This window comes from Nycticebus coucang, chromosome 21 (assembly GCF_027406575.1).
Source record: "Nycticebus coucang isolate mNycCou1 chromosome 21, mNycCou1.pri, whole genome shotgun sequence".
Taxonomy (NCBI): domain Eukaryota; kingdom Metazoa; phylum Chordata; class Mammalia; order Primates; family Lorisidae; genus Nycticebus; species Nycticebus coucang.
In genome coordinates, this window is record NC_069800.1 from 40,258,198 (window position 1) to 40,271,464 (window position 13,267).

The following is a 13,267-nucleotide window of genomic DNA, read 5'->3' on the forward strand; positions in this document are numbered from 1 at the left end:
CCTGGCATGATGGTGCACACCTCTACTCCAAGACTCAAGAGGGTAAGGCAAAATTGCTTAAGAGAGGGAATTTGAGGTGGCAGTGAGCTATGAAAATGCCACGGTATACAAGCCTGAGTTAATGACTTATGTTGGTACCGTCGATATCCAAAAACAACATCAAAAAAAAAAAAAACACCAAAACAGTGTATTATTAAGGCCATAAATATTTTCTATTATAAATTCTATTTTTTTATTTTTTTAATTAAATCATAACTATGTACATTAATGCATTTATGGAGTACAATGTGCTAATTTTATATACAATTTGGAATGCTTACATTAAACTGGTTAACATAGCCTTCACCTCACTTACTTAATTGTTGTTAAGACATTTATACTCTACTCTTAATAGATTTGATATGTACCCTTGCAATATGCACCATAGGTAAGGTCCCATCAACTACCCTCCCTCCACCCAGCCTCCCCCCCAATTTTTTTTTTTTTTTTTGGTAGAGACAAAGTCTCACTTTATCACCCTCAGTAAAGTGCCATGGCGTCACACAGCTCACAGCAACCTCCAACTCCTGGGCTTAGGAGATTCTCTTGCCTCAGCCTCCCAAATACCTACAGGCAGGACTATAGGCGGCAGCTACAATGCCTGGCTATTTTTTTGTTGCAGTTCAGCTGGTTTAAACCCACCACCCCAGGTTTAAACCCACCACCCTCGGGATATGGGGCTGGCGCCCTACCCACTGAACCACAGGTGCCACCCCAACCTATTTGTATTTATTTATTTATTTTTATTTATTTTTTTTTTTTTTGAGAAAGAATCTCACTCGGTTGCAGAGATTAGAGTGGCATGGCATCATCATACCTCACAGTAACCTCAAACTCTCCCGGGCTCATGCAATCCTCCTGCTCCAGCCTCCCTAGGAGCTGGGACTATAGGTTCACGCCATGACGCCCAGATAATTTTTCTATTTTTAGTAGAGACAGTGTCTTACTTGTACTAAGGAGTCAAGACCAGCCTAAGCAAGAACAAGACCCCATTCTCTACTAAAAATAAAAAAATTAGCTGGGCATAGTAGCGAGACTCTTGTCTTAAAAAGACAAAACTATTGGGCGGCACCTGTGGCTCAGTCAGTAAGGCGCCGGCCCCATATACTGAGGGTGGCGGGTTCAAACCCGGCCCCAACCAAACTGCAATCAAAAAATAGCCGGGCATGGGCGGCGCCTGTGGCTCAAGGGGTAGGGCGCCGGTCCCATATGCTGGAGGTGGCGGGTTCAAACCCAGCCCCGGCCAATAACCAAAAAAAAAAATAGCCGGGCGTTATGGCAGGCGCCTGTAGTCCCAGCTACTTGGGAAGCTAAGGCAGGAAAATCGCTTAAGCCCAGGAGTTGGAGGTTGCTGTGAGCTGTGTGAGGCCACAGCACTCTACCGAGGGCCATAAAGTGAGACTCTGTCTCTACAAAAAAAAAAAAAAAAAAAGACAAAACTATTTTAAAAAGTAAGTGTGTGTGGTGGCACATACCAGTAATACCAGCTACTTGAGAGGTGAAGCAGGAAGATCCTTTGCGCCCCAGGAGTTCTAGGCTTTAGTGAACTATGATGGTACCAATGTACTCCAGCCTAGGTGACCCTGTCTCAAAAAAAACAAACAAAAAAAAGACATATGGAGTCCAAGTCTCAAAATTTAAGAAAACTGCCGGGCGCAGTGGCTAAAACTTGTAATCCTAGCACTCTGGGAGGCTGAGGCGGGTAGATTGCTTGAATTCAGGAGTTCGAGACCAGCCTGAGCAAAAGCAAGACTCCATCTCTACTAAAAATAGAAAAACTGAGGCAAGAGGATCACTTGAACCCAAGAGTTGGAGGTTGCTGTGAACTATGATGCCATGGCACTCTACCCAGGGCAACAGCTTAAGACTGTCAAAACAAAAAAAGAAAAACTTAACAAAACCCCCAACTACCAGATACCTAGAATCCCAATCCTCAGAGGCACCCGAGAGCGCAGCCGCCTTGTCTTCAAGGCTTTAAGCTGAAGTAAACGGTTCCAGATGGTCTGCTCAGCCTTCTCCCTACACAGATCAAAACAGGCAAAATTGAACCAAAAATAAACTGCAGAGCAATCTAAGAGAGTAGGAGAATGACAAGAAAATGAACCACCTTCAACCCTTTAAATGAACATCTACCTTGCAGGCTTATGGATGGTAGGTGGAAGGCCCACGAAAGCACCACCTCTTTCTATAATATAATTCAGCTTTCCTAGAATGACACCCTTCCCGCACATCTCCCAACCTTGACAAGCCTTTAAGCCAAACTCAGAAACAACCTACTTCACAAAGTCTCCCCACAAACTTCTGTTTGCAAGTCTGTCCTCCCTTTAACCGTTCTCCCACTTTAACTATACTTAGCAATTTCTCCTTTTTTATTGCTTGATTTTTTTTACTAGCATTTTTTTTTTTTGAGACAGAGCCTCAAGCTGTCACCCTGGGTAGAGTGCCATGGCATTACAGCTCACAGCAATCTCCAGCACCTGGGCTTAAGCGATTCTCTTGCCTCAGCCTCCCAAGTAGCTGGGACTATAGGTGCCCACCACAACACCCAGCTATTTTTTGGTTGTAGCTGTCATTGTTGTTTGGCAGGTCCGGGCTGGATTCGAACCCGACAGCTCTGGTGTTTGTGGCTGGCGCCTTAGCTGCTTGAGCTACAGCCACCGAGCCTTTACTAGCATTTTCTGTCAGATGTTAGAGCTAACTGTATAACTATCTTAGTTCCCATATCAAAATAAGCTCCTTGGAGCCAGGCTCTGTGGAAGAAGGGTTCATTTCTGAATCCCTCAAAGTATCTAGTTCAGTATCATACAGCAAAGGTTCTCAGAACGAAAATATCAAATTAATTAATTGATGAAATAGCCAAGAGAGACTAATTTAACTATTTCACAATGGAGACAGTCTGTTTTACATAAAGTTAAATATATTAACTAAATTTTGATACAGAGTATGTGCAGAATATTTACTTTGAATAAACATTCGTGGAACCATTAATGCTAGCATACCTTGTACACAGAAACAATGTAAGAAAGGGGGTATTTTCACTCATCTTTGCTTAGAAGAACTCTCTCCCCCAGCCACTGACACACCCTAGCCAAGCGGCTGCATCATAAACATGCACCATTAGCCAAAACAAAGACCTCAGAAAAAGTTAGGTGGCTCAGCACACCGTTTCCTCAGCACCAACATCACAGGGTAGTTCTGAGAATTAAATTTGTTGACACATGTACAATGCTGACACAGAACATGACACACAGTATATGCTCAGCAGATTCAGCCAACTGTAGTAAGACCATCTTCACTGTAGGAAAACTGCAAGTCCTACTGACGGGGACCATGGGGCCATCTCCACAGGTAGGCCAACCAGGCTCTGTTAGCTCCAGCATTATTACATAAGATGATATTCATTCCCAGGGAAAGAACAAATTCGCACCTGATAGAACATGTGACAAGGAGGATCACATCAGCCTGGATGAAGAGAAAGGAAAAAGAAAAATCACGATCTTTGAAATTAGCCTTGCAAAATCATAGCCCTGCAACCTTTTATTTCTTATTTGTATAATTATGGTAAAATATATATATAACATAAAATTTATCTCTTTTTTGAGACAGAGTCTTACTCTGTGGCCCAAGCTAAAATCCCAGGGTGTCAGCCTAACTCATAGCAACCTCCAACTCCTGGGTTTAAGCAATCCTCTGCCTTAGCCTCCTGAGTAGCTGGGAGTACAGGTTCATACCACCATGCCCACCTAATTCTTCTATTTTTAGCAGAGTTAGGGGTCTCACTCTTGCTCAGGCTGGTCTCAAACTCCTAAGTTTAAGGAATTGTCCTCCCTTGACCTCCCAGAGTGCTAGGATTACAGGTGTGAGCCACTGCATCTGGCATAAAATTTATCGTTTTAACCATTTTTTTTCTTTGAGACAGAGTCTCACTCTGTTATCCTTGGTAGAGTGCCGTGGCATCACAGCTCACAGCAACCTCAAACTCTTGGGCTTAAGTGATTCTCTTGCCTCAGTCTACAGGCGCCCACCACAACGCCTGGCTATTTTTTGTTGCAGTTGTCATTGTTGGTTAGCTGGCCCAGGCCGGGTTCCTACCCGCCAACTTACGTGTATGTGGCTGGTGCCATAACCACTGTGCTATGGGTGCTGAGCCCGCTCAGCCCATTTGAAGCATTTTTAAGTATACAGTTCTGTGGCATTAAGAACATTTGCACTGGGCAGTGCCTGTGGCTCAGCGGGTAGGGCGCTGGTCCCATATGCCGGAGGTGGCGGGTTCAAACCCAGCCCCGGCCAAATTAAAAAAAAAAAAAAAGAACATTTGCACTGTCATGCAACCATCACTAACATCTACCTCCATAACTACTTCAATTTTTCCAACTAAATGTCTATACCCATCTCTGCTCTCCATAGTTAATTTTTTTTTTTTTTTTTTTGGTTGTTGGCCGGGGCTAGGTTTGAAGCTGCCACCTCCAGCATATGGGACTGGCGCCCTACTCCTTGAGCCACAAGCGCCACCCTCCATAGTTAATTTTTAACTTAGCTCCTTACCTGAAGGTGCATGTCACTTTAAGTTTCAAAAATAGCCGGAACAAAAGTACACTCAGTCTCATGGTAAACATTTTACCCAAGGGAACTGTCACATACGCAGGCGGTACCTGGTTCCTGAAATTGTACCTAAGAACTGGCACAAATGCAGATTCTCACCCAGGCCCAGGAAACAAGGAAAACAGGAAATGCATGCACCTCTTGCAGGTTACTGGTCCGCAGGTAGCCATTCTTCTGAAGGATAGACCAGGCTATCTCTGTGTCATTCACATTCATCTGGCAACCATAGGTCTCGAAGTAGACTGCAATGAGAGAGGGATTCCACAGTAGGGAGATGACAAGGTCCACATGTCTCAAAATGTCTCCTTCCCAGATACTCCAGAAATATCTGAGGCAGCTGGTTATTTACCAAATCCTGTTGCCTCAATCCTAACATTAATCACATGTATACCAAAATTAATGAGAGCCCTTCAGAACAAAAGAAATACTACCTTATAAACACATACCAATGATAAGCCATGTCATCTAAAATACGTGGAAAACATATACTTGAGAGTCAAGGAAATATGGTTCTAAGATCAATTAGAAAAGGAAGAACTGGGGCGGCGCCTGTGGCTCAGTCGGTGGGGCGCTGGCCCCATATACCAAGGGTGGCGGGTTCAAACCCGGCCCCCGCTGAAGTGTAACCAAAAAAAAAAAGAAAAGGAAGAACTGGCTTGGCGCCTGTGGCTCAAGCGGCTAAGGTGCCAGCCACATACACCTGAGCTGGTAGGTTCAAATCCAGCCCGGGCCTGCCAAACAACATTGGCTGCAACCAAAAAATAGCCAGGCGTTGTTGTGGGTGCCTGTAGTCCCAGCTACTTGGGAGGCGGAGGCAGGAGAATCACTTGAACCCAGAGTTGGAGGTTGCTGTGAGCTGTGAAGCTACAACACTCCACCCAGGATGACAGCTTGAGGCTCTGTCTCATAAAAAAAAAAAGAAAGGAAAGAAAAAAACTAGCTGATAGTGTTTATTGGCCTGAGGGGAAAATAAATTTAAATCCACAGTTGGCCAGGCGTGGTGGCTCACGCCTATAATCCCAGCACTCTGGGAGGCCTGAGGTGGGTGGATTGCCTGAGCTCAAAGGCTCAAGACCAGCCTGAGCAAGAGCAAGACCTCATCTCTAAGAATAGCCAAGCACTGTGGCAGGCGCCTATAATCCCAGCTACTCGGGAGGCTGAGACATGAGAATCATTTGAGCCCAAGAGTTTGAGGTTGCCATTAGTTATAATGTCAAGGGACTCTACCAAGGGCAACAAAGTGAGACTCTGTCTCAAAAAAAAAAAAAAAAATCCACATGTTACACTCCTTTGTCACAAGATGCAAAGATTCTCCAGCCACTGGAAGTAGCAGAAATGGCCAGAAGGTACATAAAGCCAAAAATAAAAATGAAACAACTTTTCACAGTAACTTCAAACTTTTTTTTTTTTTTTTTTTGAGACAGAGCCTCAAGCTGCGGCCTGGGTAGAGTGCTGTAGCATCACAGCTCACAGCAAACTCCAACTCCTGGGCTTAATTGATTCCCTTGCCTCAGCCTCCCAAGTAGCTGGGACCACAAGTGCCTGCCACAGCACCTGGCTATTTTTTTGGTTGCAGCCGTCATTGTTTGGCAGGCCTGGGCTGGATTTGAACCCGCCAGCTCAGGTGTATGTGGCTGGTGCCTTAGCCGCTCGAGTCACAGGCACTGAGCCAACTTCAAACATCTTAAATATGAAATAAAATTAAAACTCTGCACACAGTTGTAAAAACATGAATTTCACACTCTAGCAGCCTCCCAATCTATAGTCCTACATCAATCCCTGCCCCACCAGCAGGCTTTAATCCCAACTCAAATAAATTCCAAATGGAGTTAAAACTTGAATGACAATCATACAAAAACCAAGAGGAAACAGCAGTTATTTTAAAAGAAAGAAAAAGAGAAAATCAAACTTTTTTAAAACCTTCCTTGACTCATTTTCTTTGCCTAAAAAATGAAAACACCCGGGGGAACATAATGTATAAAGGACAGCAACAAAGCAGGAGTCACAAAATATACATACTATTCGATTTACTAATTTACTAATACAAGGATTGATTCTGGAAAAATAAGTTAACAGAAGCAATATAGATACATGAAAACATTAATTATAGTTTTATTTGGGGGGCTGGGGGGGGTCGGGGATTTTTTTGAGACAGAGTCTCACTTTATTGCCCTGGGTAGAGTGTAGTGGCATCATCCTAGCTCACTGCAACCTCTATCTCCTAGGTTCAAGTGATCCTCCAGCCTCAGCCTCCCAAACAGCCAGGACCACAGGCAGGCTCCTGCCATAATGCCTGGCTAATGTTTCTATTTTTAGTACAGGGAGGGTTTCATTCTTGTTCAGGCTGTCTTGAACTCCTGAGCTCAAACAATCCTCCCACCTTAGCCTGCCAGAGTACCAGGATTACAGGCATGAGCCACTGCACCCCTCCCTGTAGTATTACTTAGAAATTCTTTTCTAACGGCTCAGCGCCTGTGGCTCAAGCGGCTAAGGCGCCAGCCACATACAACTGAGCTAGCGGGTTCAAATCCAGCCCGGGCCCCAAACAACAATGATGGCTGCAACCAAAAAATAGCTGGGCATGGTGGCGGGTGCCTATAGTCCCACCTGCTTGGGAGGCGGAGGCAGAAGACTCACTTGAGCCCAAGAGTTGGAGCTTGCTGTGAGCTGTGATACCACTTCACTCTACCCAGGGTGACAGCTTTAGGTTCTGTCTCAGAAAAAAAAAAAAGAAATTATTTTCTAACAATCTAAACATCTAACCACAGGAGAATAGCAAAAAAAAAAAAAAAAATCATGATAGATCACAATGAGACAGCCTATACCAATTTTTTTTTTTTTTTTGAGAGTGAATCTCACTCTGTCATCCTGGGTAGAGGACAGTAGTGTCACTGTAGCTCACTGCAACCTTCAACTCCTAGTTCCAGTGATTCTCCCACCTCAGCCTTCCAAGTAACTGGGAATACAGGAACGAACCATGACACCTAGCTAATTTTTTTTTAATTTATTGTAGAGACAGGGTCTTGCTATGCTGCCCAGGCTGGTCTTATACTCCTGGCCTCAAGCAAGCCCCCTGCCTTGGCCTCCCAAAGTGCTGAAATTACACGGTTGAGCCACCACATCCGACCCAAATTATTTTCCTTGCAGTGCAGGCACGAGTACAACACAAGGTGTGGCAGCGGGAGTCATGGCAGGACAAGCATTGAGAACGTTTCTTCCACTCTTTGACCAAGTATTGGCTGAAAGGTATGCAGCCAAAAGGAGGCTATGCTTCCAGAAAAATCTCAAGGAAAAGTACTGCCAGTGACAGTAGTGACTGTTGGATCAGCCCATAAAAGAAAAGGTGAAGAGATTTAATCAGTTAGTGTAAAAGCTGGAGATAAAATTCTTCTCCCAGAATATGGAGGCACCAAAGTAGTACTAGATGACAAGGATTATTTCTTACTTAGAGATGGTGACATTTTTGGAAAGTATGTAGACTAAAATAAATCACTAACCTTTTCTCTGCCTTCCTAGAAGTTCATCTACTGTGAGATAGGGGGGTGGATCTTCCACTTCTGGAGAAGACAGTTTCTCTTGAGGAGCTGAGGCACTTCTTAAAAAATGTTGAAAAGTTGGTCCAGTGGCCAGCCTGGAGCTGAAATCCTTCTGAACTCCATCCTCCTGCCTCTCTGGACTAGGACTTGTGGTGCTTGGAAGACTGCTGTGTGCCCTGCAGGTCCTGAGCAAGAGCCAGGAGACAGAGGCCAACGGTCCCCATCTCAGAGACTTCTGTACTTGGAGGACACATTGTAAAGGATGCATGGCACTAAACTACTGCCGAAGCTCTGCAGAAAGAACACAGATATCACCAGCATTTATTAAACACTATGTACAGGGTAATGGTCTGAGCACTTTGAATATGTTCATTCATTTATTCCTCACAAAAGCCCATATAAAAGTCACTTTTTTTTTTTGGCAACAATCTCTCTCAGTTGCCCTGGATAGAGTGCCATTGTGTCATCAGAGCTCACAGCAACCTCAAACTGTTGGCCTCAAGCAATCCTCTTTGCCCCAGCCTCCCCAGTAGCTGGGACTACAGGCGCCACCATGACACCCAGCTAGTTTTTCTGTTTTTAATAGGGATGGGGTCTCAATCTTGCTCAAGCTGGTCTCAAACTCCTGAGCTCAAGCAATCCACTCACCTTGGCCTCCCAGAGTGCTAGGATTACAAGTGTGAACCACTATGCCTAGCCAAGGAGGCACTCTTAATATTATTATTTCTAGGGCGGTGCCTGTGGCTCAGTCGGTAAGGCGCCGGCCCCATATACCGAGGGTGGCGGATTCAAACCCGGCCCCGGCCAAACTGCAACCAAAAAATAGCCGGGCGTTGTGGCAGGCGCCTGTGGTCCCAGCTACTAGGGAGGCTGAGGCAAGAGAATCACTTAAGCCCAGGAGTTGGAGGTTGCTGTGAGCTGTGTGAGGCCACGGCACTCTACCGAGGGCCATAAAGTGAGACTCTGTCTCTACAAAAAAAATAAATAAATAAAAATTATTATTTCTATTTTATAGGTGGAAAAAAGTGAAGCAACTTACCCAAGACCACACTTAAGAGTGCCAGAGATGAGATGCAAATTTAGGCAGTCTGTTTTCTTTTTTTTTTTTTTTTTGGTAGAGACAGAGTCTCACTTTATGGCCCTCGGTGAGTGCCATGGCATCACACAGCTCACCAACCTCCAACTCCTGGGCTTAAGTGATTCTCTTGACTCAGCCTCCAGAGTAGCTGGGACTACAGGCGCCCGCCACAACGCCCAGCTATTTTTTTTGGTTGCAGTTCAGCCGGGGTCGGGTTTGAACCCGTCACCCTCGGTATATGGGGCCGGGGCCTTACCGACTGAGCCACAGGCGCCGCCCAGGCAGTCTGTTTTCAAAGCAAAGGAATGTCAAAGTTGAGATGGAAAGCACTGACAAAATAAGAAAATAGCACCTTGGGCCAGGAACAGTTAGTTCCCAAGGCTTTAAGTGTATTAATTCATTAAATCTTCACAGTAATCCTAGGCAACAGACACCATTAGTATTTCTATTCTTCTTCTTTTTTTTTTTTTTGAGACAGAGTCTTACTTTGTCGCTGTTGGTAGGGTGCCATGGCATCACAGCTCACAGCAACCTCAAACTCTTGGGCCCAAGCTATTCTCTTGCCTCAGCCTCCCAAGTAGCTGGAACTATAGGCGCCTGCCACAACACCTGGCTATTTTTAGATGGAGTCTCTCTCTGGCTCAGGCTGGTCTCCAACTCGTGAGCTCAGGCATTCCGCCCATCTCAGCCTCCCAGGATCACAACGCTAGGATCACAGACATGAGCCACCACGCCTGGCCTACTATTTCTATTCTGAGATGAGGAAATAGACACACAGTGGCTGAGGAACTTACCTAAACTCTTACAGCCAGTAAGCACTTACAGCCAGTAAGCAGTCCAGCCAGGACTCAAAGTTCTGTACATATATGATGGCAAAGCATGTGCCCATAGTCACCTAATACTGTGAAAACCACTCATGCAGGCGGCGCTTGTGGCTCAGTAGGTAGGGTGCCAGCCCCATATACTGAGGGTGGCGGGTTCAAACCCGACCAGGTCAAACTGCAACAAAAAAGTAGCCGGGTGCTGTGGTGGGCGCCTGTAGCCACAGCTACTCAGGAGGCTGAGGCAAGAGAATCGCCTAAGCCCAGGAGTTGGAGGTTGCTGTGAGCTGTGTGATGCCACAGCACTCTACTGAGGGCGATAAAGTGAGATTCTGTCTCTACAAAAAAAAAAAATAGAAAGAAAAAAAAAACACTCATTGTCTGAGGGTATCTTGCTTCGAGTTCCTTCAAACAGAAAGCATCTCGGGCAGCGCCTGCAGCTCAGTAGGGTAGGGCGCCGGCCCCAGATACCGAGGGTAGCAGGTTCAAACCCAGCCCCAGCCAAACTGCAACAAAAAAAAAAAATAGCCAGGCGTTGTGGTGGACGCCTGTAGTCCCAGCTACTTGGGAGGCTGAGGCAAGAGAATCGCCTAAGCCCAAGAGCTGGAGGTTGCTGTGAGCTGTGACGTCACGGCACTCTACCAAGGGTGATAAATTGAGACTCTGTCTCTATCAAAAAAAAAAAAAAGAGAGAGAGAGAGAAAGAAAGAAAGCATCTAACATGGGGCACTGTATGCCTGATCAGTGACTTCCTCTTCAAAGGTCTCAAACTACTGCCTTGAATCTTCCCACCCAGACCCTCTCACACTTGGTTGTGGAAAACAGCACAACCTTTATAGATGACAATTTGCCATTTTCCATCAAAATTATAAACACACAAACCCTTTGACTGAATATTTTCATTCCTAGGCATTTATCCTACAGACACACACGTGCAAAATGACCTATGTACATATGTATCAGTACTGCATAGTTTCTAACAGCAAATGAATGGGAGAGATCTAAATGTCATTAAAAGGATACTAATTAAGTAAGTTCTGGGACATCCATGCAATGGAGTAAGATACAACTCTTGGAAAATGAGGCTGACAAAAGCAAGAAAGCAAGCAGGCAAGCAGGCAAGCAGGCAAGCAGTTCTTGAAGCTGTGGGGAAAGAGGGCAGGAATATTGAAGTACATATTTGTAAGTACCATATCTTGAGTACAATATCTCTAGAATGCATAAGAAATAATAGTTGCCTCCCAGGAAGAGACATGAATGACAAAAATATAGGAGATGAAGCCACACTTTTTTTGTTAACTATTTTCATTTATTTTTATTATTTATTATTTCACTAAGAAGTTTTTTTTCCTCACTAAAGTAGGTAGTCCCTTTTGTAGTTGTGTCCAACACCCAAGAAGTGTGCCATATACCCTTACATTGTGCCCATTAAGACACACCCATCCCAGGGCAGCACCTGTGCCTCAAAGTAGGGCACTGGCCCCATATGCCAGAGGTGGCGGGTTCAAACACAGCCCCGGCCAAAAAAAACAGCAAAAAAAAAAAAAGACACAGCCATGCCCCAACCCCTTCACTCCTCTCCCTGTTCCCTCATTTCCCCCTCCCCCCAACTTGACTTGAGTTTTTCTTATGTGGATGTGTAATACATCACCTACTGGCTTCATACGTATTAGCATATTTGCTTTTCTATTTGAGTACACTGAATATTTGGTTTTCTTTTTTTTTTTTTTTTTTTTTTTGTAGAGACAGAGTCTCACTGTACCGCCCTCGGGTAGAGTGCCGTGGCGTCACACGGCTCACAGCAACCTCCAACTCTTGGGCTTACGCGATTCTCTTGCCTCAGCCTCCCAAGCAGCTGGGACTACAGGCGCCCGCCACAACGCCCGGCTATTTTTTTGTTGCAGTTTGGCCGGGGCTGGGTTTGAACCCACCACCCTCGGCATATGGGGCCGGCGCCCTACTCACTGAGCCACAGGCGCCGCCCAAATATTTGGTTTTCTATTCTTGTGATACTTTACTAAGACAAATGTGTTTCAACTCCATTCAGGTTAATACAAAACAGGGGCGGCGCCTGTGGCTCAAGGAGTAGGGCACCGGTCCCATATGCCAGAGGTGGCGGGTTCAAACCCAGCCCTGGCCAAAAAAAAAAAAAAAAAGCAGGTTAATACAAAACATGTAAAGTCACCATCTTTTCTTTTCTTTTTTTTTTTTTTTTTTGAGACAGAGTCTCATTATGTCACCCTCAGTAAAATGCTGTGGCATCACAACTCACAGCAACCTCAAACTCTTGGGCTTAAGGGATTCTCTTGACTACAGGCTCCCACCACAACGCTTGGCTACTTTTTGTTGCAGGTGTCATTGTTGTTTTAGTTAGCCCGGGATGGGTTCAAACCCGCCAACTTCGGTGTATGTGGCTGGCACAGTAACTACTGTGCTACGGGCGCTGAGCCACAGTCACTATCTTTTTTTATTGAAGCCACACTTTATTTTTTTTGAGAAGGAGTCTCACTATGTCACCCTCAGTAGAGTGCCATGGCATCAGAGCTCACAGCAACCTCAAACTCCTGGGCTTAAGCGATTCTCTTGCTAAGTAGCAGGGACAACAGGTGCCGGCCACAACACCTGGCTATTTTTTGGTTGCAGTTGTCATTGTTGTTTAGCTGTTCCGGGCCAGATTCGAACCCACCAGCCTTGGTGTATAATGAAGCCACACTTTTTATCATTATTATTTTTTTTTTTTTTTTTGTGATTTTTGGCCGGGGCTGGGTTTGAACCCGCCACCTCCGGCATATGGGACCGGCGCCCTACTCCTTGAGCCACAGGCGCCGCCCTTTTTATCATATTTTTAATGGACCCCATGTCTATGGCCTGACTGCCTCCAGCCATGCCAGACAGGTTTGTGTCACTCTTCACTATCTTTTAGGCTTTTATACATCCTGTTCTCTCTGGCTGGTGCAACATCCCTCTAGTAGTTCTTTTTTTTTTTTTTGTAGAGACAGAGTCTCACTTTACCGCCTTGGTAGAGTGCCATGACGTCACAGGACTCACAGCAACCTCCAGCTCTTGGGCTTTCGCGATTCTCCTGCCTCAGCCTCCGGAGCAGCTGGGACTACAGGCGCCCGCCACAACGCCCGGCTATTTTTTGGTTGCAGTTCAGCCGGGGCTGGGTTTGAACCCGCTACCCTTGGTAT

General features: G+C 45.4%; 1 protein-coding gene and 1 pseudogene across 1 annotated transcript in view; one reads left to right on the forward strand and one right to left on the reverse strand.

Annotated features, from left to right (window-relative positions):
* The window catches only part of CDK5RAP1 (CDK5 regulatory subunit associated protein 1), a 32,212-nt gene extending 23,763 nt beyond the window's left edge, over window positions 1-8,449 (reverse strand). The window contains 5 exon segments of the mRNA XM_053574603.1: window positions 1,958-2,058; window positions 3,467-3,501; window positions 4,780-4,883; window positions 8,139-8,241; window positions 8,244-8,449. Of these exon segments, the coding sequence (XP_053430578.1) occupies window positions 1,958-2,058; window positions 3,467-3,501; window positions 4,780-4,883; window positions 8,139-8,241; window positions 8,244-8,300 (400 nt within the window). The 5' untranslated portion in view covers window positions 8,301-8,449.
* On the forward strand, window positions 7,829-8,124 carry LOC128574011 (10 kDa heat shock protein, mitochondrial-like; annotated as a pseudogene).
* Window positions 8,450-13,267: the final 4,818 nt, after the last annotated feature.